At 47.3% G+C, this 27,715-nt stretch overlaps 1 protein-coding gene across 1 annotated transcript in view; it reads left to right on the top strand.

Moving 5' to 3' along the window:
- LOC142559151 (uncharacterized) overlaps positions 1–27,715 on the top strand; it is a 282,617-nt gene that overhangs the window by 129,677 nt on the left and 125,225 nt on the right. The window contains exons 4-5 of the mRNA XM_075670830.1: positions 12,117–12,315; positions 13,271–14,198. Of these exons, the coding sequence (XP_075526945.1) occupies positions 12,117–12,315; positions 13,271–14,198 (1,127 nt within the window). The remainder of the gene's footprint in view (positions 1–12,116; positions 12,316–13,270; positions 14,199–27,715) is intronic.

Raw genomic sequence — 27,715 nt, 5'->3', positions numbered from 1 at the left:
TGTGTGCTTGTGAAATGAAATTCGCAAGAGAATATAGAACGGTAGTGAGAGAGCAATTTGTTTCTCAACAAATCCGGAGGTTCACCGCTATTTACTACATTTCAGCAAGCTCTTTTCTCGAAGCAGAAAATACTTCTTTCCTTTTATCCTTCTTTTTCGCATGGGGGCGTATGTGACTGAAATTTCGAGGAAAGACACCTTGAAGTTTCACTAGATGCGCCGTATTTTTTTTTTGTATGAGGTCGTTGTAAAGCTAAGGTATTCAGTAAATTACACTAACACACGATGAGTAGGACAGCGCGCCTTTTTATGCAGTCGACATATTTCCAGGTAAGCGGCCGCAGCTTCAGTGGCGGTTTGTTGAAGCATTTTTTCTCCATATTGCGCCCTGGTTCATGCGCTTGTTCTCAGTGTTAAAATATTTTGGCCATATTTTGATAAGAAGCAAGAAAACATTTTTATGAAAAACAATTACATTGGGTTGGAACAAGGAAACTCGTACGCCGAGATATTTCTCGAAAACCTTGTGGCATGAAGCGTTTTTTTTTTCACTAGCATCTGTATACACCTTGTATAGAGGACCTAAAGAAATGCTTCAGCGTGTTGCTTGCCAGCAGGAATTCCGCGACGCCTTTACTAACATAACTTGTACAGTTATGTTTGAATTATCAACGTTTAAATAGTAGCGCGATGACGTTTACATTGAGCGTCTTGCCTAGAAAGGCTCGCGAAGTGTGGGAAGTGGGCGAGTGGGTTGCCCAGACGTAGAGATCTCTGCGATAGGGCTGGTAAGATGAGTTCCACTCTGATCATGAGCTACTCGACTCTGCTGCGTACGTTTGCCGTAGAATCGGCAGTAGTAACAGAACACTCGGCCACTTTCCACAAAGACGCAGGACTAACTACGCTGGCCTCTGCTGCAAACTTCTATCATGTAGTGTTTCCGGAAGAGCTAGAAGAGGTCCGTAGACTGATGTTTGCTTGCCAGATAGAGTCGCGCTCTTGCTGTTGCGTTCTTCCGGGACACTACTTTGAGCGACACTTCTTGAACACTTCTGCATTTACTTCAGAGATATCAACAGTGGTCGAACAAGGCATGTGTCTTAGGCTGGAGCCGAGGTTTCGGCAAGACGGCTGACAAAGACAAGTCCCCTCGTCAAAACGTTGGATCAAGCCTTAGGGCTCTCATTCACACCGGCGGCTCACAGAGGTCGCGCAACCGGTCACAAACGGTGGATTTAGTCGAAGAGTGACCGTTTTGGGTCAGTCACTCGGGGGCTGCTCGATTTCGCAGTCGCGCAACTGAACTCGCGAAGCTGCTGAACCTATCCGCGGTGCTTATTTCGCTGTGGCGACGGGCAGGTCCTGTTGGCTGGTGTGAACATCGGTGGTCGTGAGTTGATCCTTTGGTCGTCAGTCGCGGTCGGTCACGCGAACTCTGTCAGTGTCCGGTGAGAGTGAGCCCTTAGACGTCCCTTTTTAGACTACTGTTCATCGCATCGAGTATCCATCTTCCTGTGAACCTCTGTCTCCGTTGGGTTGAGTCAGAGAGAGTCATGCGGAACGCGAGCCTTCTGAGCAGGCCAAACCTCTTGTAGCAACATAAACAGCGACCTAAACGACGGCGTAAATTTTTTTTTCGCATTTTAAAGGAGTACTGACACAAAAAATTTCGATCTTGTTTTTTTTTTTCGCTGCAATAAGTAGCTAATGACCCAGTAATCACGGCACGAAACATCATTTGCTTCAGAGCACGACAGGTAATTATTTGGAGTCTTGTTTGTAGCGACCAGTTTCGGTTTCAGAGAGCAACGAGATGGGCCGAAGAAGGAATGTAAACACAGCTAGGCACGTGATCGCACAAAACTGTGACGTGCGCACGCCAGCGCGCTCGCCGGCGCGCCAACTTCTTGTTGCTAGTTCGTATGCTACGCCTGCACGTGCTTTCCGATGTTCTCGCCATCATCGTCGTCCTCGTTTTTGTCCTCCAGCGGCGATTATTTCCAGCAGGCGGGAGTCGCCGCCATATTAGACGTGGCCAACCACTTTTGATTATCCACTACAAAGCAGCGACTCGAAAAGTGCGGCCATCGACAGCTATCAATATGCGTACACACTGCTACAAGTACGAACCATTCGTCGAGGGTGCTTTGGAAATGAAGCATATTCCGGAGCAGGACACAAGGCGGGGTAAAAGCATCAGGCTTGGGGGTACGTAGTCTCGGTGGAAGATCATCGGACTGCTCTAAGCTCGACAGGTTTTGGTTATGCCAGGCACGCTCAATATAAAACGAGCAAATCTGGCTGCTCTTCAGCGGGGTTCATTATAAGCGTCCAGCGGCGCGCACAAACTCAGACCACTTCTGCCGCTCGTCGGCGCCGACGGTAGCGAACGAGCAAGCCAGGCGAGCTGGCGATCGCTGGGAAACGGCCTAGCTCGCCGGCCGTCGGATCCGAGGCCGACGGCCCTTGCGATCCGTCCGCAGCTCGTAATAAGGATCTATACATTCGTCAACACAATCAACGACTGCACATTTATGTCGCTTATAAGTGACAATACATTTAGTTTCCCCGACGTTGGTAGCGATGAGACAACACGTTAGACAGGAGAGCCGCGCTTCGCAGAGACGATTGCTGCCGAGGCTGCGCTAACCGCTTGGGAGTCAAAATCACGCCAACGATTTACTATTTCGCGCAACGTTTCATGACATGCACACTTTCAAGGTCACTTTTCTCTGAGTTATTTCGTGTCAGAAACAAATTTTAGCTGATTTCTTATGCTGCCATCGGCGGCAAAAGAACAAACAAACAAAAAGAAAACAAAACACCAGGGCTGTCGGAGCGGCGAAAAACTTGTTCGCAGGGCCCGCACTGATGGCAGCGAAAACTGGTGACGTAGCACGTTCTCGCTTGTTTACATTCCTTCCTTGATATCGATGTCGCGAGGTGCTACGTTTTGCGGTTGGCTGCGCGCACGCGTACTTTAAAATTGATTTTAAATATGTTTTAAGCTATATTCGCCGTTTATATTTTGCATACGATGTGCGTGTGCCCACAAAAACGATCTCGCACGTTAACGCGACTTCGAATTGTTGTGTCAGTACTCCTTTAAGCAAAGGAAAACACATGACGATCCTCAGCATAGAACTTAAAAGGAGGCTTCAGCTAGGGGCCAACTCTGATTTCTCTATTGAAATAAATGGAAAAGGCAAACAAATTTTTATAATACAACCGCTAGGCCGATTTCAATGCAATTTGGTGCTTTTCAAAAAGAAATTAATTTCTAGTGACTGTCGCAAATAGAATTTTGATTTAATGCCTTGAATTCCTTTAAAATATTGCCCAAAATTTACAAGTTTCAGAAAAATAGAAGCTCGAATTTTATAAATCCGTAACTCTGCATAGAAAGCAGATAGTGCAGTTCTATAAACTACATCCGTCAGAGCATCTAAAGTGGACAAACTTGATATATGAATTTACAGCTTACGTGAATTTGGTACACTGATTACAGAGGTCTTGCAAAGGGTATACTCACAAATTAGTGATATACTTCAGAGGGGTGCATAATACATCGGTTTTGTCCGCTCTATATTTAATATGAATAGTTGCAGTTTACGGAATTGTGATATCCTTTTTCATTGCTTATTTACAGAGTTCTAAAACTTGACATTCTCATTTCCTGAAATTTCGAAATTTCCAACAATATTTATTAAAAAGCTGGCGGTTTAAATAAACATTTGCTTTCTACAGTAATTATTTTTAATCGATTTCTTTTAAATTATCAAATTAACTACATGAAAACTGGCGCAAAGGTTGCTGAGCAAAACGATTTCTCCGTCCCAATGTATTTAGATAGAGTTGTCCTTAAGGGTAAGCTAAAGATTCCTCTTAAGAGCAACTCTGGTCGCATGCATTCCCTATAGGATTGGATTATGTTAACCGTGGTTTAAAAGGAGACGGTGGCAAACAGCACGTCTCCGGCTATGATATTTCTCTTATGGGGAAACTAGTAATATATGTTAAAAATAGTACTGCATGGTAAAAATAATAAAAAATACACAATATCAACCGAAAAGGACACTTAAGCACGCGCGAACAAAAAACATATATTCTGAAGTTTTTCGCCTGATTCTCCAAACACACCGCAACACAACTGCGCAGGGATGGTCAATCATTGTGTTCACATCGCCCTGCGGCTCTCCTTGTTCGCAATGTTTCACAAACGAGTCTAAGAGGCGTATAACGTATAACTATTCTGTTCTGATTTATTTCAATCTCCTGACGCCAAATTCAAGGAACCGCCGAAGCAAGAATGTGGCGGTGACCCACAGTGTTGTATGAACAGCCCCATTAAACACTTTTTTTGTTTATAGAAGGTCACTTTTGTTTGCTTTCAAAGCGAATAGCTTTTCCTACTCTGAAATATTTTTTCCTATATAAATGGCTGACAAAAGGCGAGCAGCGCGTGGAAGTGAAGAGGGTTTCGGTGGGGCCGAGCGCACAAAAAGTAGATAACCGCATGAGGGGAGTGGGGCCGGCGTCAGTGACTGGTTGGCCGGCTTCTGCGATGAGAGGGCACGCTTGTGTTGCTGGTGGTGTCAAATTATCTATCTGATATAATACGTTAACAAAACGTACTATTTTAAAAAGCAACCGAACAAATATTCGTGACGGCGATCAGGAATACGTTGCATCAGATTGACTAGTGGAATTGGCCACAGCGCTGCCGTAGAAGCAAGCAGTAAAATATGGAATGACTCTGAAACTAGGACAGTATTTCGGTCATCGAAGATCACGAAGCTATCTTTAGCTGCTCCTGATGAAACAATTTAATAAAGCATATGTGACTCAGACAAAAACGCAGGGGCGCTATACGAGAACTGCATTTAAAGCGAGTCAGAGACTTGCCAGGTAGGTGTGTGCAATATAAAAAGCAAATAAAAAAACATGCACGTTACAGTCATGCCGTCCCGAGCTTTCAGTGTAACACTGAAATGTCTGGGCTCCGCGATACGATGGAGAACAGCCTCAATTCACAAATATTTAACTTACCTTCGATGGCTACGAGAGCGCAGACTCCTAGCGCTGACACGCGTTTACGAGCTGGCCCTCACGTGCTCGAATTTCCCAAGCGTTGAGCTTTAGGATCCTCGTTTCTCGGTGTCACACACCTCGTCGTTGCAGTCGCGACACAACCGTGTCCCAGGTGGCACACGACAAGCAGTTCGGAACGCCTCCACCGTCTGTGGAAACTGGTTTGGCGGACAAGTAAAAAAAGAAATGAAAGGCAGTGATTATAGCTGAGAAACAAAAGAAAGAAAAAAAGAGTTGAAAGGTCTAGTGGTCTGAGTAACGCTCTTGTGACATCCTCGTGGTTTGTTTATGTTTATTGCACGTGTGAGCAACATCGCGCGAGGGGAATTCGAAAAACGGTGCTAGCTGAATGAGCTTATTTTTACTGTCCATAAAAGGTTTATATGAATGTAGTGGCACAACGAAAGCATAAGCGAACACAAGAACGGGTGTGGGTAGCGTAGCATTGGCGAGATGTATATTAAGGCTGGAAATAGCAGTGATGGGATCATAGACAAATTCTTAGTTTCCACCTTGATGGAACAGGTTTATAACGGCCCGTTTTGAGGACAGGACACAGAAAGAATGCACACAGGACAGTCGCAGATCCTGTGTTCGGCGACTGTCCTGTGTGCATTCTTTCTGTGTCCTGTCCGCAAAACGCGCCGTTATAACCATGTTTCATCAAGCCAGCAACCAACTAGCCCATCTAAAGGGACGTTCTCACTTGCAAAAATAAGCGCGCGCAAGGCGGCGCGCTTAAAAACGCGCGCCGCGAAAGGAGCTTTCGCGGCAATAATTCTTTTCCGCGCGAGGATGGGTCCCGAACCCACTTTTTCGCGGCGCCGCGTTTCCGCAAACCCGAGCAAGCCAATCACAGGCGCCGAAGTCGTCACGTGGGCGTTGAGGTCAATGCTCTCGTCGGCAGCAACGGCTGAAACGCACGGGAATTCTCGCGGTCTCCCGAGGCATCTCGAGAGAGAGCGAGAACTCTCGCCTGCCCACCGCTCTCCGCGACCGCGAACGCGCAGTGGTGTGGCCTTCAGAACGCGGCGCGCGTTTTTAAGCGCGCCGTGTTGCGCGCGCTTTTTTCCGCAAGTGAGGGCGTACCTTTAGTCTGTTAATCTCAGTTTCTAATCGCGGAAGCTTGCCATACACATGTTTGTAAAGGCATGCCGCCCGCTGTGAACCTTTTCAAACTCCTTCAACACTTTTCCGAACGAGGCAACTGCGAGGCGGCGCAAGTCCTGTAGAGGGCTTTGCCTAGCGGCATGCCTAGTGTGCTGCTCCAGACGGGTATGTTGAAAAATTGAATTATACGCACACGTCACACAAAAACAACACATGCACACAAGACGCACCCCCACAATGCGATTGATACAATCTAATCAAAGTATCCGATTGAGACTACTGTCACTAAGGGAGGTTAAACGTGCGTTCGCTGCGCGAGACGCACAGGCAGCGTTAGTTGATGAGCCAACTACGTGTTGTAGCTGAAGGCATGACAGTGTTTGATGAATATGCACTGCGGGCATGAGCACTACTACTTCTATGCGAATTGCCTGCAAGAGCAGACTAAGAGGGGTACGTCATCCCTACGTTGCTCGTAGGGCACAGTGGCGACCTTTATCCATCTAATCTTAAAATAGGAAGTGCGTGGTATTTTATCAAAAAGAAGGGTTTGCGCTCATAAATACCCGAAAATGTTTTCAAATGAATGCTGTCCATAAGAAACGATCAAATATAAAATTCAAATGGCTTCTTGACCCCAGCGCAGTATAATCATACCAAACGCGCCTTCCAAAACCTAAGCAGGAAAAACGGTAACATATGTTTTCCTTGGTTAGGTCGCCCAAGACAATTTTTACTCGATGTATTTAGAACAATAGGATTTCTTGCCTCTCTTTTTTTTTGCGAAAGGTTCCTTTACACTGTTGCACACAGTTACAGGTTTCAGTTGACACTTTTAAACGGTCAAGATAAGAGAGGCATGTCCTGTGATAAGACGCAGAAGATAAAGCACTGTTAGCATTGTCACTAGCACGCAATAATGTTGCTTCACGGAACAAAATTGTGTTATCGCTGCGTTCGATCACTGCAGGAACCGTAACGCGGACTTGCAAGGCAACAAAGCGACAGTATACCGGGTTATTTTTTCTTTTGCTTTCGTGCACGTAAACAGTTAGCCAAACAAGCGGACAAGTAAGAGGTCTAGTATAGAAGGGGCATTTCCACGCAGTAAAAAGCGCTTTCTGTTCTGGTAAATCTTATTAAAGCAACTTATGCGCTATTCCTGACACAGAGGCAAAGCTGGGGTTCGAACAATGGGGTTGCTGCAAGAATCCTAGATACAAAAGTCTTTAAGGATGCCGCACATCTCGTAACCACTATTTATTTAGCACCCGTGAGTTCACTCATCGAAGCAAGCGCAAAAGCACTTAATTTAGGGGTGAAATTTATGTGTCACTGGTGGCGATGAAGTGCTTTGAGCTAAGAATATCCGAAGATCAAAGTTCTTTTAAAACAACCCGTTGTCTCTCTGTCTCTCTCTCTTTTTACTGGCTGATGTTTCTTTATGTTTTTCAGTTATAAACGAACAGTCGGAAACCTAACCCTAAAGGTCAAACTACACGTACGCGTGTCAGCGCGCAAAAGCTCGCGCCCACGCGCCTCACGCATGCGCAGATGGTGCAGGACAGATCGGACGCGTCGAAGCACGGCGCGAGCCCAGATATCTTCTCCAGACCAATATCGGTGCTCTGAATGCCTCACAAAAATGCGAAACGATGTTTAACCAAGGCGAAAATGTGAGCCAAGTAGACACGCGATGCCGCCCGTCTTGTGGTTCAAAGCGCCATTCCTTGCGAGGCGCGGCGAACGCAAGGCGCGCGGTCGCGAGCTCTCGCGCACCGGCAAGCGTACGCGTAGCTTGGTCACTAGAGATACAGTTCTCTAGTTTTTACTTGTTGCCACTTTAGTTTCCTGAACGTACATCAAAGTAACATCACGTGGACGATCTTGCATACCGTTAACACCGGGTTATGGCCCCCAACGGCTACGAATCGTACCCGCATCCTATGTTCTATATTAAGAGTAAGCTTTAGCTCGGGTGCTCCTATCTAAATACATGTAAGAGGAGAATTCGTTTTTCGCGGCAACCACTGGACCAAATTTGACGAGATTTGTTGCATTTGAAAGAAAAACTTAAAATCTAGTGACTGTTGGTCTCGAATTTTGGAGTTAGGTTGTGAATTTTTTATTAAAAATTGGCAAAAATCGAAAATTTTCATAATACGGAACTATCAAGTTTACAACTCCGTAACTCAGCAACAAAAAACGATATCACAATTCTGTGAATTGCATCTAATAAAAATTCTAAAGCGGACAAAATTGATATGTTACACATGAATATAACAAAATTAATAATAGGGAAATACAACTTTTGCAGAACCCTTGTAACCAGCGTAACAAATTCACGTAAGATGTAAAATGACATATCGAATTTGTCCGCTTTGAATGATCTAATGGATTCCGTTTACAGAACCGCGATATCAGTTTTTTATGCAGAGCAATGAATTTGTAAAGTTCGTCCTTCTATTTTTTTCAAACGGTCGAATATTTGAAAATTTTTAAAAGAAAATTCAAGCCATAAATCGAAATTGCGCTTCCAACTGTCACTAGAACTTAACTTTCTCTTTGAAATGCAACAAATTTCATTAAAATCGGTCCAGGGGTTATCTCAGAAAACCGTTTTTGCGTTTTACATGTATTTGAATAGGCCGCGTCGGAGTTGGGCCCGAGCTAAAGCTTCCTCTTAAGTCTAAACTAAACAGGTGGTTTGCATTTTGTAAGAGGTCACAGCCTGCATAGCTCAAGCTACGTGCGACCACTGACCTGATTGTCTATTGCCTTGTTCTAAAGGTATCTGCTGCAACGCTGACGAGCTACATGTGGTTCTAGTTCCAAAAAAGAAAGAAAAAGAGGCAGGGAGTTCAAGCAGACGCGTGTCCGGTTTGCTACCCCACACAAGGGGAAGGGGTGAAGGGAAGAAAGAGGAAAAGGGAGGAGAGAATATCCGGATGTGCACATCGAAATCACCGTTTGTCACTGAAGTCAGTGGAAGAGTGCTTAAATCCCTCCCCACCCCCCCGGCCAAGACAACTGTAGCACTGTGGCACCAGCGCTGGAGGTGATTTTTTACCAGTGCTGCCTTGTACGGGGACAATTCTAACTTTCCAATTTTTATGAATGATTTAATCGCGATTGATTGGTTAATATGTCATGAGCAAAAACAGGAAAGCAGCTATTGTCGTACTGCTGCATGCATTTCCCTGAGGCACTGCACAAGACGGTCACCAGCACTGTTCCACTCAGATTCTTGGCACAGCACTGTTTCATGAGCCACCTGAGCGTAAAGGTATAGTGGTTGAGTGAAGGATGAATTAGTGAAGGTTTCTTCGTTTTTGTGTTGTTTGACCTGTTTCACTGCCGGATCCTGTGATATATATATATATATATATATATATATATATATATATATATATATATATATATAATGCCACCACTCCACTGAAGGGTGGCATTGTGCTTTGCTATGGACATCGGTCCTTGAGCTTCAAATATTGGTTCTTGTCATGAGACTGTACTACATGGGGGACATATGTAAGGCTCGTGCAGATATAAATGAACAAATTACTGTGGTCGCCGTAGCTTGAAGAGTATAAGAGTGGTCTGTGGAGGTGTAAACGACCACGGTGTAAACGATCGCTATGTTCGCCAGATGTTGATGAGTCGATGAATCTGTAGCCAGAAAGCGTAAAAACACTGAGGCAGAACCCATCTCGCGACGACAGTCGATGGTAATGCGTTAGCATTGAACCAATATAGCGCCACGACGTATTGCCACGATCGAAGCGAAGAGGCGTGTACTGCAGCGGGTCTCCTCTTTCGCGCTTCCCTAAGACCACTGGGCGCCATCTGGTACCGCCGCCGCGGAGCCTGCTCGTGGCCTCCGAAATGCATGGCGCGCCGGTGCGTGCGAACGTTGAGAAACGCGTCATGCCGGCAACCAGGCTATCCTCTTTCGCGCTTTTTTCTGAACACGCTGCGCCATCTAGTGGCGCTGCCGAGAAGTACTCGCGTGGCCTCCGAGACGAGAAGCGTGGTGCGCCAGTGTGTAGTAAGGCTGAGAATTGTTCCCTCGCTTGCTGCACACTCAGCCTTAAATACTCAGTGACTCAGAGTGGTGAGTCATTCGTTGAAAAGTGGCACATATACCCGGCGTATTTGTGGCGCAGCCAGCTAATGCGTGTGGATGCGCTCCTTGAGGAGCTCCTCGACGTGGGTTCAATTGCACTCAGCATTGGAGAAATTTAAGGGATTTTTTTCGGCATTTCTGGTGGTACATACCTAGTTACCCAAGTTGGCGTCAAAGATGTTCATTGAAGAGCGGCACACACCTTCTGGAACGTATCCAGTAACCCAACTTAGCACCAAAGAAATTCATTGAAGACTAGCGCAGATCGAGTGGCACATTCCCAGTGCTCCAAATCGGCGTCAAAGGGTTTCTTACAACGGCGGTACGTACTCAGTCGCGCGTCTACAGTGATCCATGTCGGCGTGAAAGAGCTTCGTGAAAGAGCGGCAAGAATGTACACATTGCCACATACTCAGTGACCCAAGTTGGTCGGATTGTTGGTTTTGAAAGTATTACTACAGCACAGCAGTATGATGCGCCACTTATTCCCCCAGTGACTATCCAGTGACCGAGATAGGCGGGGAAATGGCTAGATACAGGCATACAAACACATATACATAGATACATAGATACAAACATATATACATAGCCCTGAAAGTGCGTGGTCACATTTCCAATAAGATGCACGCCCATTTCCTTTGCAACGTAAGCCTACCTTTCATTGCGGAATAGTAAAGCGTACGGAAAGACCCACACCGACGCAATGCATGACGCGGTTCAGGCCAATCCTGTACTGTAAACCTAACGACGTTTATTCCGCAGCATTGTGAAACTACTGCGTCATGTTAATTCATAAGTTTTAATATTGCTAAACTGTTAAATTAATTTACCGTATTACTGATCGCTACAAAATTACAGTAACGATTGTAGGGTCATTACGCCAACGTCATTACTGCCATGCCTGATCGCAAGCAGATCGCAATTCAAGCTAGGCTACGAAGCGTATAGGCTGCACGGAAACAATGTAATCGGGTAAAATACAAGAGACATTTACGTCGAGAAAACAAATCAAAGGAGGCATTTTCTCAAGAACCCTAGATTCCTGGGAAATTAATGCGAAATAAAGGAAGTTTATAATGCTAATCTAGCACCCCCTCGATACCAATAAAAATTTCTTTACTTCCTGCTTTATGTAGTTTAGGTGCTTTTATTTGACATTCAGAACTATGGGAAGTCTACAGTGTGATTGGGTATTTAAAGGGACTGTCCATTCTGCTGCTCGGAACGAGTAGTCACCAAGGTCCCTGAATCCTTACAACTTATATTGTAGTCTATAAGAATTCCATAAATATTTTATGTGAATTCTATGTAATGTGTCTATTAGTCTCAGGACATATGACCTTAAATTTTTTGTGAACTAATGCTTGCAGACTTGTTTGCTCTTTATAATCTGTAAATTTTTTGAAGCTTCCCTTACCCAATGCCCATTCTTCGGGCATCTAAGGTATTTTGAATAAATAAATAAATAAATAAATAAAGCCAAATTCTTACGAATGTTTGCAAAAAAACATGTGTGGCAACGTATGTTCAGCAACTAAACCTAAAGAAATAGAATAATTGAACAAATTTCATCTACAGAAACTTTTTGACATCATATAGTCGTAAGGTCAAGACAGTTAAAAAAACCAAAGCAGTCAGCATGAAATCTGCGAACCATCTATAGATCATCTAACTTCCTTCTTATAAGATGCAGCCCGGCTGTGCCTTCAGAAGCGAATCGGCCGCCGGCGCGAGCGGCTTCGTCGAACGGCATCGCCTGTACTGTTGACGGTGAGGTTTTTCTCAGTTCCAGGAGGTGCGCCTTTCCGGCAGCGCAGCAGCGCAAGTCGAAGTATTGGTGGAGACCGAGGCAGCTAAGGGTCTCGTATTAGGCAACAGCTCTGTACTGCGGGCCTCGGGGAGAGACCGCTGGCTCGCGCTTCGAGCGCGGTCGTGCCGCTCCTGCTACTACCGAACCGTTGTTTACGCCTTGGACAGCCGCGAAGGTGAGTTGACCATCCCGTTTGCGTGTGCACGCCTACGTTTTTTCATACGCAGCAAAAGATTGCCAAGTACGTCCGCACTTAAAACGATGCCTAACTCTTTTGCATGATGGTAAAAGTCAGTATGACGCCCAGTGCTGCTTTTCGGGCAGTGAGAAACCGTAAGCCGTCCATTACGTCTGGCCAGGATTCAGGGGTTCAGTCACTTTCAGACTGCTTTTTATTCTTAAGTTGCACTCCTTCAGCGCAAAGATCGGGACACTGCTAGTACGAAAGGACCATGCATGACCTTTGCCTGCTTCGTGTCACAGCAAGGCAGCTTTGGTCTCCTTTTTTGTCCAATATTGCTCGAGCGGTAGTATACTGCTGCTGTAGCTTAAAACAGTGAGCCAATATATGGTCAAGTGTTTGCCAGCGAGCTCGCAGAATTAATCTGAACCGGCATTACAAGTGACCGTGTTGCGCTTCCTCATAATGGAGTTCGGGCATACAGTGGCGGCGCAAAGCTGATGTACGGCAGGGTGTTTGCCGTGTCGCTTTATCCGCGATCAAACAACGCGCGGGCTCAAGCAGCCCGCTATTCCGGCGTTCCGCCTGCGTCACTGCAGATTGCGCCCCTCGGCAGGTTGGGTCATTCATCTCAGCTCGCGGAGGGCGCCAGCAGCGTGGGCAACAACGTCTCGTGCAAGTCAATGTCCATGACTTATGCAGCCGGCATTCATTACAGCTGGGCACAAGGGCTCGCCATTTTGCATCCTTCACAAGTAGCAAGTTTCTCCTTCCCGTTTTTTATGCTTTCTGCTAAAGATACACCGTAAGCATGCCCAATTCGGTTGGCATGTCTGTAGCTTCTACCGAAAGAAAAAATCACGTTTCTCTAGAGACATTACCTTTCTATCTCTCTCCCTCTCATTGGAAAAAGTGTTGAAGCCGGCACGCATATTTTTGCGCCGCGCAGGTTGCAACGCGACACTCACCAGAACAAGAGGAGAATGGCACAGCCCCCACCATCCGGATTTCTACCCTCCGGGATTGCACTGTTTCATAACCATACTGGCACCCGTCGGACACCGCATACTGCTCCGTATCCCGTTCCTTGAATTGCCGCCCGCAAAGGACCCCCGCTGTGAGCACGACAGCCTGGAGATTGGACCCCTGGCGGGCCGCGGGCCCAGCACCGTCGTGCTCTGCGGAAGCCGGCGGAACCTCACGTACCTGTCTCTCGACGAGAGGCTCTCCATCGCGTTCCACAGCGACCCCCTGTTGGAGGCCGAAGGCTGGACGGTCAAGTACGAGTTCGTCAGGCTCTGTCGGAACGAGACCCACGGCGAGGCGAACGGCCGCGTCTGCTATCCGCCCGGCAAGAGCACGTCGCTCCTTTACTCGGCCCCCGGCGACTGCCACTTTGCGCTGGTCGTGCCGCTGGGCTACGAGGTGCAGCTCAGCTTCAGCATGCTCCAGGTGTCGGCTGCGCGCGCTTCCTCGTCCTGCCCTGACAGCTTCCTCGAAGTGTCGTCCGGAGGCGTGGAGCACCGGTTCTGCGGCAACTGGACGGGAAGCCCCGAGCTGGCGGCGCTGCGGTCCGCGGGCAACGCAATGACCATCCGCGTGCACCTCCAGGAACCAGCCGGGGGCCCCAGCTTGCTGGCGCTCAGTGCCGCCAGCCTGGGCTTCTGTGCCACGTACGACGCGGTGCTCGTGAACCAGTCTCTGGCGGAGGACTGCGAGTTCGGCTGGGTCTCCTGGGGGCTGCATTGCTACAGGGTGTTCAACGAAAGCCTCTCCTGGGCCAAGGCCAATGACGTGTGCACCTTGCATGGCGGCCACTTGGCCAGTGTCACCGGAGAAGACGTGCAGTCGCTTCTGGATGCTATGCTGCTCGCGAGGTAAGAATTGCGCTCGGCTGTGGCAGTCCTAATCACCCTTCGTGCCACCGTGCGTGTTTTACACGAGCACTTCACGGAGGCACTGAGTACCCTGAGCACAGATTGGGTGGATGAGCCAAAACTTTAGTGATATGCCTTTGGCCCATGAAAATCATGCTTATGACTTTGGCACGGTACACTGCATTACGCTCGGTTTATTTATATACACAAAGTTGAAACATGCAAACCACATAATAAAATAGAGCGACGAAATCAAAACGCCCATGCATAGTAGCAGTATTGTTATAAATACAGAAAATCGTTTTGTGGCTTGTCAGCAATATTCTGGTGCTCATGCGGACGAGTATCTTTATCCAGGACATTTCGAGTGGCCAGAACTATACGGATAATGAGGTGGGGCTCAAAGTTGTTCGATCCCAGTCATTTAACCTAAAGAAAGAAAAAATTAATTTGCCAATTGCCAACATAAACAGTGCGAACGAATTGCTTGCAGCCTTAAAACTCGTTTTTTTAGATAGTAAAAATATCGGACACTAATAAAGTCATCGCGTGGGGGTCAATGTTGTTTGCGTCTGTTACGAACAATTGTTTATGCTGTGCAAAGGTATGCACGCGTCTTACACACATTAGTTCATTACGTGCTGCTTATCATATTATCTGTGACATACATTATTGTGACATCTCTTCCCTGTTTGTTTGCATTAATTTCTTTCTTATGTGCTTCTAAATCCTCTGAAACTTAACGTCGGTGAAACGTCGTGGCGGTGTTGTTATATGCTTCGTGTAACTGTAGATCTGTGAAGTTAATTAAATTCTGGGGTTTTATGAAGCACGGCGTAATGGGGGACTTCAGAAATTTGGACCACCTGGGGTTCCTTAACGTGCACCTAAATCTAAGTACACGGGTGTTTTCGCATTTCGCTTCCATCGAAATGCGGCCGTCGTGGCTGGGATTCGATCCGGCGACTTCGTGCTTAGCAGCCCAACACCATAGCCACTAAGTACGCACGGCGGGTGTCTGTGAAGTTAACACTGCTTGTTATTCGCCTACTCATTTCTAACACTCATGTACATGTATTCTTAATATATTTTTCTACGCGTTTCCTTTCCGTTGACTCTTCGACAAGCAAAAGTCGGCACCTTCTATAAAAGTGTCATGGTTTAATTTCAATTTCTCTGATTAAATATACAAAGCCTTAGATATCTATCCGCCCTGATCAGAAATTGAATAAACCAACCTCAGTATTCAAGTCGAGCCTCATTGTTGGAAGCGACAAAACTTTTTAACTTTCTTTTACCTTTCTTGCTTTCGAATTTGACGTAGTCTTTTATTTCCTAATTGGTCGGAGGGAGGCATAGGAAGAGACGAGAGAAACTTCTGAAGCCTGAGATGGCACTGCTTTTTCCAAAATAAATTGGCATCGTCTTCACAGCTTTTTCTCTCCCCTCCCCCACCCCCCGCTTCGTGTCGCTAACACGGCGCGGCGCTCCGGCATCGCGGCGACCATATATATTCAAGAGCTGGCAACGATCTCGTAACAAGCTGCATGTATGCGTAGCTGCCTCGACAGAGGAAATCACCAGCAACAGCAGCAGACAGCGAGACCGGTGTCCCCAAGGCACATGCGCGGCTCCTCTTTGACGTAACCCCTATAAAGGAAATAAACCACGGCGTCTGCACGGTCCCACAGCCACGAAGCGGCGCCGCGTCTTCCGAACGTCAATTTCTCCGAGGCCGATACATCGCGGCGCGGGCGCAAAACTCACGCCGCTGAACCGTGCCGCGGTGCTGCCATGCGTGAAGCTGCCAACTTGTTTGATCTTGGGCGGCGGGGGCGGCAGAAGCGGACAAGCACGTAGCGCCGAGGGCACTTGTGGGAACAGCAGAGGAAACAGCAGAGTGCTGGCTTCGGGAGACGTCGGCGGCGGGCAAATGGCCGCCTGGTGCGCGCGCCAGCGCCCCGCAGCCTCCTCCTCGCGAACTGGGCCGACAAACAAGGAACGCAGCGGGTTTCGACATAAATCACCGCGGACTCCGCAATCATTCGCGTTTCTTTCCCGTAGTTTCATATTTTTTTTTTCAGAAAGGGCATACGGTATAGCCACTCGTACCCTGCAACCCTAGCAACGAGCGAAACGGGAAGCGTACCTTCGCATTTATAGGCACTTCTGACGACAGGAAACAGTGAGACAAGAGAACGAAATCCCCAAACAGCCGAAGCAGTTTTCCATTTGGTTGTGAGACAAGTGTTTTATCATTTTTGGCGACGCCGACAGTGGAGTACCTCCAATATAACGCTGTCAGAACTGCCCCTTTACTTTAATTGATCACTGTGGGAAAACCTTACCGGTAACGAGAAGCGAGTTGTACTAGAAGGCCTAAAAACACACCGCAATATTAAGATAACTTTGAAAGCACTCTCCGAATTCAGCTGTTGGTTGCGCTGCAGTTGCTCAAACAATGGAGTGTTTTCATTGCGATGACAATTATGCGGACACTCGAGGCGCGTTCACGCTGTCGCAACCGTCGTGCTGTCACAGTACCGAATGCGTCTGCGGGGCCCGCAAACAAAGGCGTAGGAAGTCTCCAGAGACGTGAGAGACGCGCAGTGCGTTTGGCTGCAAGAAAGACGAAGCCAAGTGGAGACACCGTCAGGATCCCCTCAGTCGACTTGTCATCGAAGCCAGGGCAGCTTTCTGCTTTCCATTGCTGCCGGCGTGAGCGTTGTTCGCGCGAACACTGTATAGCGTTCCTGCTGAGCCGCTACGTGCATATGCCACACCGTGGGGCACTGGTACGAGCGGAATGGATAATAAACGCCCAGATAAAGCTATCTTATCGTTCCACTGGCCACTGACAAACGCCGACGGTTTTCTGTCGGTCTCGTCGCATGCACCATCGAGCTGCGACGCCTGCAACGCCGCCCCTGGCGGCACTCACGACGCCGACGTTGTGAGCCGCCTGGCAGCTGCCACGGTGCTGTTTTTTCTGCGCATCTGCAGTTGCCTAACGTGCTGCGTCGTGCCGTCATGTCACAACCGCGTGTTGTTAGAATACCGTTCGCACATCTCGAGCACAAACGCTAAGCCCTGAAGTTTCTTGCTTTCTTTTTCTTCTTCTGGCTACGTAAGTTTAACTTTGAGCGGTATCACTTCCCTGAGCGCAAATACGCTGACCGCAGTGGTACGGTCTTTTTCTTCCTTTTCACGAACTGTGGGGATTGATAGTTTTGGTTGTTAGTGTTGTCAATTATTCGCACAGGAGGGTTATTGAAACCCACAGCATAAAGCTGATTCTCTCGTGAATATAAGCACTCGCAAGCTGCTTGTATACATAAAAAATGAGTAAATGTTCTTTGGATTCAAAGTCATCCGAGTTATTATGAAGCCTCAGAGTATAGTACTCAATATACTCGACTGTTCCTACATCTCTGCAGTAACTTTCGCGAATTATCTCTTCCCGCGACATACCAGGTACAATGCGTCCTTTATAAGGAGGTTTCATTGAACGTGACCTTCCGAACAGTAGAAAAGTGCCGATCGATTACGGAAACGGGCCTGCCGTAGTAAAGAGAAAGCACTCGAAAGACCGCGCGGAGTGCGCCTGAAATTAAGGTCAGGCAAAACGCGCAGTGTCCAATTTTCTCAAACGCGTTGATGAGCGGTCGTGTTCAGTGCAGGCGTCATACTAAAGCGGTTCTTAATGGGAGCTTCATGTTTTCGCGCCAGAGCATTTTTTTCGGAAGAAAAGGACACATTTGATGGCGATAGCAGTGGCTCCGCTAAGTGCACGCGGCTCGGAAACGAATCACTTGTGACAAAGACACCCGGTCTAAGGGGCTCCTGTGCTACAAGCACGCGCCCACGTGGGCACGGGCACAGGCGCTCTACAGGGCCTTGCCAAGAAGTTCATGTTCAGCTGCAACGAGCCCCAATATCCATTTTTAAAGGAAACTGGAAGAGTTCGCAACATTCAAAAGCGCTTATCCGTGAAATGGGAGTAATTTGCTTTTTTTTTCCGGCATTTCTTCATTGCACTCAGGTAGCTGCTTATTCTAACCCAGACCTTAGTTTCGTGCGGCGACAAATGCGGTGACAAGTAACTTTTAACAAATGCTATACTCGAAGCACATGAGCCATCACAAATGACATGCACGGATGTACGACGTCTTGCTTTGATAAACTTGAAAACTTCGCTGCTCCAATTATTATTCTTGTTTGTTCGTCTTACACATGCGCGCGCCCGCACACCATCATGTGATTCTTCATATTTCTTCGAATTGGTTTAGGCTACCTTTGCTAATTGGGTTCGTGAGTGCATAAAGAATATCTACTACTATGATTTCTTCCGTTGGGAGACGGGAAGCGTTTCATGAGACCATCATCTGCTTTGTTGACGATGTCGTTTATCACCCGCAGCTTCATTCGTATTAGATGTTGCTCGTATTTTTTAAAGGTATCGTGACATTGTCCTTCTGGTGACGGTACTCACTGCAAAACATTCTTAACGAAGTTTAGGCCGCGGCCAAGTTGTCATATTCTACCTAAAAACTGACGCCGCGATAATGGCGTGAGAGAACCAGGAGAAATGATGCTGCAAGCTAATTAACCGCATGGTTTTCTCTATTTAAGCAAGAATGAATATCCCCGCTTAAGTAAAAGGAGTACAAGACAAAGAATGTCAACATCGCGCGAAGCGCAGTTTTATTCGGATGACGAAACACACAGAGACAACCAGCACTTCCTGCTTTGTTTACTGGGCCTCGAGCCCATCATATTTTTTCTCCTGATACACTTTTGTATATACTTAAGAGAAATTTGCATTTTGGCATTTTTTTTACAGTTTTCACGCCTGTACAAGCGTTAACCCAGTTGTTCGCGCTGAGCAATAATATATCATTAAAGGTGCTCCGCACAGGAGTTGTGCCGAGTGGCTGAGCGACTCCGAGGACAGAAGGCAAACGCCTCTCGGGATGATCGATTGTCGTCTGCTGTGCGGCCTCTATGAGTGCCACGCGTGCAGAGGCCTAGGTCTTTAAAGAAAGATCAAGCCGACATTATTCTTCCAGGGATCATTACTCAGGAGAAGAACGTATACGTTTCACGTACGCAACTCATGAGCACTGTCAAGTCTTTCACGAAGCAATGACAGTCTTATAGCCTTACGTCAGCACCTGGCTTTTACTACACTACGGTAATAACGTTCAGAGGCAGCTTCGATTTCACTTAAACTGAATAGTTAGCACATCGACTGCCGAAAAAAAAAAGTATTTTTAAATTTCCGTGGAGCAGTTTCAGGACGCCCTAGTCTTACGCTTGAGGCGCGTAAACGCACACCTTTAATAAATATATGCATTAAAGAAGTATCGCTCGTAATTGAAAAATCGTTTCGCTTGTCCGTGCATAAGGTACCTGATGAAGAGCAACTGCGGTTCTCCAGCAGTCACGCATCTGCTGCGTGTTTAATGGTGCAACCTTTTGACATGCTTACATGCTATACTTCAAATGGCTGGGTTCCACAATGCCACACTTCTTCGCTTCTCCCATGTCACGCTTCTGCCGCACCCTGCAACCTACCATATCGGTTCCTACCAGCGTGGCGCCACGTGTGGAGCATTGATCGGCTCCTTGACTTCTGTCCCTCCTTCTGCCTTTTCTTTTGACGCAGACGTCGCCTGAAATTTGCGCATGTCTACTCATTGTGGGGAGAAATTGGATGATAAGGCTTTCCGCAACTGCGCACCGCTCTTCGTTAACAAATGATGTCCGCGAAAAACTTTGTCCAAAAATGCCACCACCTCTCAGAGATAACTGGCCGCCTGCTTCTTTCTTATTTGGTATCGCATGACGAAGAGAAAAACTAAGTGCCACAGCTACCTATAAGATATGATTTTAAAAAAAAAGACAAACGAGAATGTTTTGCAGTAAACAGGTGTACGTGGAGCACAGAAACATCAAAATGAAAGCAAAGGCCCTTCTAAAGCAGTACTTTTTTTACGTTATGCCAACAAACAAGTCACAGTTTCGCCCGAAATGCGAAGCATCGATTGCGATAGCAAATTATTAGACGGCTATACGAAGTAAGGATAGTAGTTTTATCGGTCATTATAAACTTGTAAACATTCGCTTACTAAGTTAACAAGCATGGCGTCACGCGTGCACAGGCAATCATGAACAGATCCCACTCGATGACCGCGAGCGCTCGCTGTGAAACGCTGGCGAAGAGCGGCAGCAGCAGCGAGCGAATTGACGTTAGTGCTTCATCTGGCTTCAACTATAACTAAGGGGACGAGAACACAATGCATACCAAGATATCAGCCATCGGCGTGCCTAGACTCTGTACCCATCGCAGATCGTTTTTAAGATATTGCCCGTGCGGCCGCGCTTCAAGCAGCCGCGACGGAGTAGATTGACCCCCCCTCCCCCGATGTGCCATGAAAAATAGTGCGCTTTCTCCCTTGCGCGCGCGAGATCGCGCCACCATCCTCGACTGACCCTCGCAAGCCTTCACTCGCACCCACAGCGTACGGCGCGCTGCCACGATGTTATCGCACTTGGACGGAACATCAGGATGACGGCGACGGCGGTAATGCTTCTGGAGTGTCCATATAGGCGTAAAAATAAAATGGAATTGAAGGCGTATAGTTGTTGCATAAATAATATTTATGTACCGTTTATTATTTCACTGTGTAATTACGTAGAGTTGTTGAAAATGAAGCTGTTCACCGGCACATCTGTAGGGGTAACACAGATAGTATAGGGAGTCTTTCTCCTGCACTGCACGACAAACTGATGTAAACGAAGAGGTTCGGAACAACACGCTTCCGGCTACTAAGCGCATATTTTGGAGAACGAACTCATGTGACCTTATACAAATACATAGATATTGTAGCGGTTGTTGACATCCTTATTTCCAGTCTCGATGACACTTTCTTTTCGACAGAACAGTATTCCTGAGACTGCATGACACGCTGAGAAGTCGACATTTTTTAGCATCGCTGTTTATGAAAAAAGAAAGAAGTGAACGCACTTCTGATACCTAGTTCACTAGAAGAGAGATAAAACTTTATTATGTCCTTGATGGGGTCCAGGGGTGGCGGGGGTTGGGAAACTAAACCGCCGGTCCCCCCTCTTCCTCAGACGGCGGCCAGTCCTCGCTTTCTGGCGGCGTCTTCGGCCATCAAGACGGCCCAGAGCTGCTCCTCTGGGTCCAAGCTGAGCAGCAAAGTTTCCCGCTGCTCGGCCGTAGTTATGATGCGTGTAGTGTTAATGCGGTAGGTGTTAGTGGGTGAGGCTTTGGGGCATTGCCACATAATGTGATCGAGGTCAGCACGGGCCTCGCATGCTTTGCAGAGTGGGGAGTATGCATCGGGTAAATGCGGTTGTATAGCACGGGGTTCGGGAAGGTTCACGTCTGAAGTAGTCACCAAGTGGTGGATTGAGATTTATTCAGTGTTTTATGTGCTTGTGCTGGGGGGTAGCGTAACCGCTCTCTGCTGCAGTGGAGGAGGATTTCTCTGAACGTGACCATTCGGTCCCGCGCGTGACCGCGATGCAGAACAGAGGGCTGGTCAGGATCGGAAGACTCAGGAGAAGGATCATGTGCCCGGTGTGCAAGAGCTCGGGCGGCATCGTGGGCGGCTTCTTTTTCTGCCAGACCCGAGTGACCAGGAGCCCAGATAATCTGGACGCAGCGTTGCCTTGAGGAAGGAATGCCAGAGAGTATCTTCTGCGCTTGGGGCGCTATCAATCCTCTTGTGTAGTTGCGAATGACCGTTTTCGAATCGCTGAGGATGCAGTGTGCATTGGTGGCGGCGTAGGCGAAGCGATAGCCGTTTCTTCTCCTTCTTCGGCTTGCGTGGTGAGAATTGATGCGGCCGCGGGGAGGCGGTACTGCGAGCCCGCGACTGCGACGACCGCCATGGCGTTTTGGTTGGAGTATTCCACTGTGTCCATGTAGGCTACGTCAGCGGCTTGGTCGTAGCGCCTTTGTAGTCGTTTAGCTCTTTCTGCACGTCGCTCCGGATTGTGTTCAAGGTGCATATTGCGAGATATGGGCGGGATAACTAGCTGAGCGCGAATTTTTGGAGGGAAGGGTACTTTTGGTCCGAATAGGGTTGTGTAGGTTATGACTAGGGTGCCTATAATGTGCCTGCCCGTGGCGGAATTGGCGAGTCGTTCGTATTGGCTAATAGGCTGAGCTTCAATAAGCTCGTCTGTGGTGTTGTGAATGCCGAGGGCGTCCAGATTCTCGTTAGAGGTGGAGATGGGAAGATGTAGGGCTTGTTTATAGGCCCTCTTGATCATGGTATTGAGTTTGAGCTTGTCAGTTGCATTGAGGCTACGGTACGGGGCGACATAGGTGATCCTGCTCAGGGCTTAGGTGGTTACCAGGCGTATAAGGTTGTTTTCTTTCATGCCGTGATGTCGATTTGTGATGCGTGCAATGAGGCGAGTGGTTTGGTGCACATAGTATCTAATTACTTGAGTATCTCCGTGTTTCTCGCGTTTTGTTGGATGTGTAAGCCAAGGATACGGATGCTAGGTACAGTAGGTATGCGTTGCTGATGCACGTGGAGTTCTATCTCGGGGGGTGAGGGTCTGGACGTCGACCTCCCCAGTTAGGCTTGTATAGAAGGAGCTCGGATTTTTGTGGGGAGCACTCCAGGCCGCGCGGTTCTACGTATGCAACAACCTCGTTGATGGCTTGCTGCAGAATGTCTTGTATGTCCCCGTCGCTGCCCCCGGTGACCCACAGGGTGATATCGTCTGCGTATAGGCTATGCTTGAGGTTGGGGTGCTAGCTAATGCAGGCGGTAGTCCGAGCAAGGCAACGTTAAACAGAAAAGGGGACAGAACCGATCCTTGCGGCGTGCCTTTGCTGCCGAAGTGAATAATTGGCGACTGCAACCCTCCTATGGTGATAGCGGCCGTGCGACCTGTAAGGAAATTCTTGACGTAGTTATATGTTCGATGTCCAACCTGGAGTTTTGCCAGTTGGTTCAGTATGGCCTCATGCGTGACGTTATCGAAGGCCTTGGTTAGGTCTAGCCCCAAGATGGCTCTGGTGTCCAGCCTGGAGCTTTTACCGCCATCGATAATTTGGTGCTTGAACTAAATCATGATATCTTGAGCAGAAAGTTTAGGGCGGAAGCCAACCATGGTAGTGGGGAAGAGGTCATTGTCGTTCATATGTATGTGAAAGCGTGTGAGGATGACGTGTTCGAGGACCTTTCCGACACATGTAGTAAGGGAGATAGGGCGGAGGTTTTCGAGTAGGAGGCGCTTCCTTGGTTTGGGAATCATAATAATTTTGGCTTCTTTCCATTGTGAGGGGAGGTGTCCAGTTTCCCAGTATAGGGTTAAAATAAGAGTTAAAATAAGCTGTGAGGGCTAGTACAGAATCCTCATCTAGGTTTCGAAGCATTTTATTAGTAATGCCATCAGGTCCCGGGGTGACTGTTTGGGCATGTTGGTAGGACATGAATGCAGCTTTTTGCGCACAAGGCGAGGACGAAGAAGAGGCTGAGACACACGAGCGCAGTGTGACACGTGGATCTTTGACGCGTGATGTGTCACATATCCTGCTATATATGTGGTCACTTGTTTCAAAATAAAACAATTTTGTAAGTCTGCGCTCGTGTGTCTCAGCCTCTTCTTCGTCCTCGTCTTGTGCGCAAAAAGCTGCATTCTGATACCGAGTCCATAACACCATGTTTTGATGCAATATACATTGTCAGCTGCCATGTACAGGTTGACTGTTCGAGTAACGTAATTAGTGTGAGGCGAGTACAACGTATGAACGAAAATGCCATGGTCGATACCCGTTCGTTCATACTATGAGCAGTCACTCCACGTGTCCGTGTCGTTGCGAAGGATTCTGCCGCTGCAGACCAATATTTCAACTAGTATTTTATCGGTGACGCCTGTACCGTGCATGGCAAGCAAAGAAACTCGTATCTGCAAGAAGTGTGTATATAATAACAGTGCGTTGCAATTGCTTGGGACGCATGTCGATGACAGATGCAGATATTAGCAGTATAGCAGTAATGTAAGAACTGTGCCTTGCAATTTCTCGTTGGCATGTCAAACTGCAGTTCTCTTTTCGTATACAGCAGGACGTTGGGTAAACGGGCCACTTGTCGTACTTTACTCACAGCCACTCAATCAGAGCACGCTGGACACGGTCCGAACGATGTGCTGCACGCCCAGCACTTCAAACTGCGCTGAGGCGCCATCGACTTCAAACAGCTTTGGGCTATTTTCGGTTCGTGATAGCACGGAACCAATGTTGCTCTGCGTACCTCAAGTCTTTAATGTTGATAGCTATTCTGCTGATCACAAACGAGTTTTCACGCAATGCCTTCAGTCCGTCATCAAAAAAACCCTTTCTTCACAAAAAAAGTTATTGTTCTCGACACTGTTAAACGCAATCGGCTGCCAGTCACATATTATCACCACAGCACCACAGAACTAGTTTTTTTTCCTCTTACCCCCGTATTCAGAAATGCAACTTAAGTTGAAGCCCATGCTTGACTTAATCTAAATGACGCCTCTCGTGAACGCGCCAAAGGAAACGCAGTGAGTGTCTTTGGGCACGTTAACGCCGGGTGTCATTTGCGCCAAGTCAAGCATGGCCTTCAACTTAAGTTGCATTTCTGAATACGGGGGTTAGAACCTGGAGCTACAAGCATTGGAACGCTATGTACGAGTAAGCGCCATGCTTCGTAGTTTCTCTTCTCTGTATTGCGTCTGTGTTTTGCGCAGCCGTCCAAATATGCATTTCAACGAACTATAGCAAGTATATGACTTACTAGAGTGAAAGAACAGATTTCATTCAGTATGTAGCCGAATCTCTCGTGTATTGAATAAACCTGAAACATTTGCACGGGCGAAGATTCGTGGAGGAGCCACGTCTACACATACTGTGGCGTTAACGGATTGTAAGTAAACGCGTCCTAAAGTGCCTGCGTGAGCGCATTTATCAGAGGAAACGTAGGTTCTACTCCAATATCGCAATTACATCTCCTCTCCCATTCTCAAAAGCAAAAATTCTCGTATATTTATAATATAATTGTTACTCTTATTGGCCAGTAATAAGTGCCTGTTTGAAGAATTACCCACGCAATGACACATCCACCTGGTAGATTGCTGCGACACCATACCGCGGATATACACAATCGAAACTTACTTGCAAAGTGATTGACGGGCTCCTTGAGTGGTTGCTGGTAAAGGTGCGTTACTCACGTTTGATGAACAAGCACACTAAGCCACTATTGGATTCAGATCCGCTGAATTTCGTTGAGAGGGGCTCCTGTGCCAGCCTTACTTGAAGATTTAGCGGCTCCGTTTACAACCAGTACTCGCAAAATTATTTTCGAGAAAACTTTGCATGGCTCCACAGTGTTCTTCACACGTCAATTCCTGGCGTTGCAAGAGGAATGCAATATTATTAACTTTCTTTGCGAAGATGTATACCTCAATTTGCATGCCCTTATGAATTACATTCTGGAGTTCTTCAACTGTCGTATGTTAACCCGGCTTTCCATTTAGCTTGTTCAGCTCACCTGCGCCTTGCACGCCTTACGCCCCAACTCGACATAAGGACTGAACTCAAATGAGACAAATAAGACTTGTGGAATTTCAGTCCAAAAAAAGGGAAGGTGTGTTTCATTCTGCTAACATAGCGAGAATATATGTCACTTGTGAACTGACTCTAATTAATTACGCAGATTGATTGAAAACACCCTTTATTGCCACTTTTGTGCACGTAGGTTGCTGCGCAGATACCATGCTTGATGAAGAATACAATCCTTTTTTGTGCCTCATACCGGCTCTTAAAAAATTGTGAAGTTCTCTCGCTGCAAGTGCACCATGTAGTTGGCATGCGAACAAGGTCAGCATCCATAAATGTCGGTTTGGCTGATGTGCGGATTGTTCTGCTGGTGTGAGCACCTTTGTTATCTATAATTCCGCAGTACTGCACCAGGTGAGGAGGACTTCATGTATAAGTTATACCTGTGTAGTGGACAGTACTCATAGAATCCCGCGGTGGAAGAAGAATAGACTGTACTAGCGCTATCAGGCATATACACTCGACGATGGTAGCCGCGACGTCAACGTAGTCTCCTGTTTAATAAATGGCAATTCTTTATGGGCCTTCTATTCCTACACCAGTTTCCTATTACAAGGTAGTGTAAAGTAAAATGACAGAGAACAAAAGTGAACTTGTATTGGCGCCAGAGATGCCACAGGCACGTGCACGCTGCAGCTCCGGCATGGCTGTCTTGAACATCCGTAAAGCCTATTTGCAGTGACAACTTTGTACCTTCAGCTGTTGCGTTCGCGCACATTCTCGGAGTGTCACAAATCAGCAAGCCGTACGTTGCATGTTTTAGTAGATTAGCAGTGCTGTGTCTGTGAATCTGTGAACAAAGCCTGTGATTGCGATGGCGAGAATGTTGTGCTGCTCTCATAGCCCGAAAATCGCGGGCTATGAGCGGAATATGTTTGGACTTGTTTATCGCTTGTATTTGCTCTTATTTCACTTCAGAAGAGAGGAACGAAATTGTACAAGGGCTATGAGAAAGGGACCATAGTGACGAGCTCCGGAATTGTTTCGGCAACTTGAAATTTCTAACGTGCACTTTAAGCGCAGTATACGAGCGTTTTTTGCATAGCGTCCTTCTCGGAATGCGGCCGCCACGGCCGAGAATCTGCGGACTCGTGCGCAGTGACAGTATGACGCAATACCGCTCAGACACCATGGCGGGTAACGTCTCGTTCGAGCAGTTATACACTCCTCACTTCAATACCATTAGTTTCGTCACATAACTTACGTGCGCAATAGTTGGGACAATTATGGCGTGTGCGTTTCCCTGAATCTAGATTAACTTCGGCAAGTTACACTCACCATGTGTAACTTTCTCTATTATGCGCGATAATATTGGTTTGTAATGTTCTAAACACTATCGAATAGTAAAAAAATGAAGGCCACATGAGACTAATCATTGCATGAAAGAGAATTTTCGGCGAAAAATGAGCTTCAGTAAGCGAAATACCAGAATTCAGAAAGCCATTCGAAGCCAGAAGAAAGACGTTTAGGCAAATTTCTGCACGACGGTTAGTGCCCTATAAATATTACCAATCACACTGGCGACACCATAGCTGGATTTTCCTCTATTATTCTTAATATTAAACGCTATGCTATGCGAAAAACACAACTGCGGGCAACTTCCTTTTCTTCCGCAAGCTTGCGCTCTATGGCACGCGAACTGCAGCGCGGCATGCGCGTGCCGGCGCCGTCGGCGAAGAAGAAGCAGAGAGCGGTAGCGAGGCGCTCGTGGAGGTGCATTATGCTTTCGGTGCTTCCGTGGCTGTTCGACCTGTGTTGTCAGCTGCCCAACTTGGCCAAGTCTTTTTCGCCGAACTCGGGAATGGACAAGGAGACCTACTTGCGCACTGTGACCAAGCTCCAGTCGAGGATCCAGCGCCTCGAGGAGAACCTGGAGAACTCG

The sequence above is a fragment of the Dermacentor variabilis genome, chromosome 1 (assembly GCF_050947875.1).
Source record: "Dermacentor variabilis isolate Ectoservices chromosome 1, ASM5094787v1, whole genome shotgun sequence".
NCBI lineage: Eukaryota > Metazoa > Arthropoda > Arachnida > Ixodida > Ixodidae > Dermacentor > Dermacentor variabilis.
The sequence above is the reverse complement of the archived record's forward strand: the minus strand, read 5'-3'. Positions and strand labels throughout refer to the sequence as shown.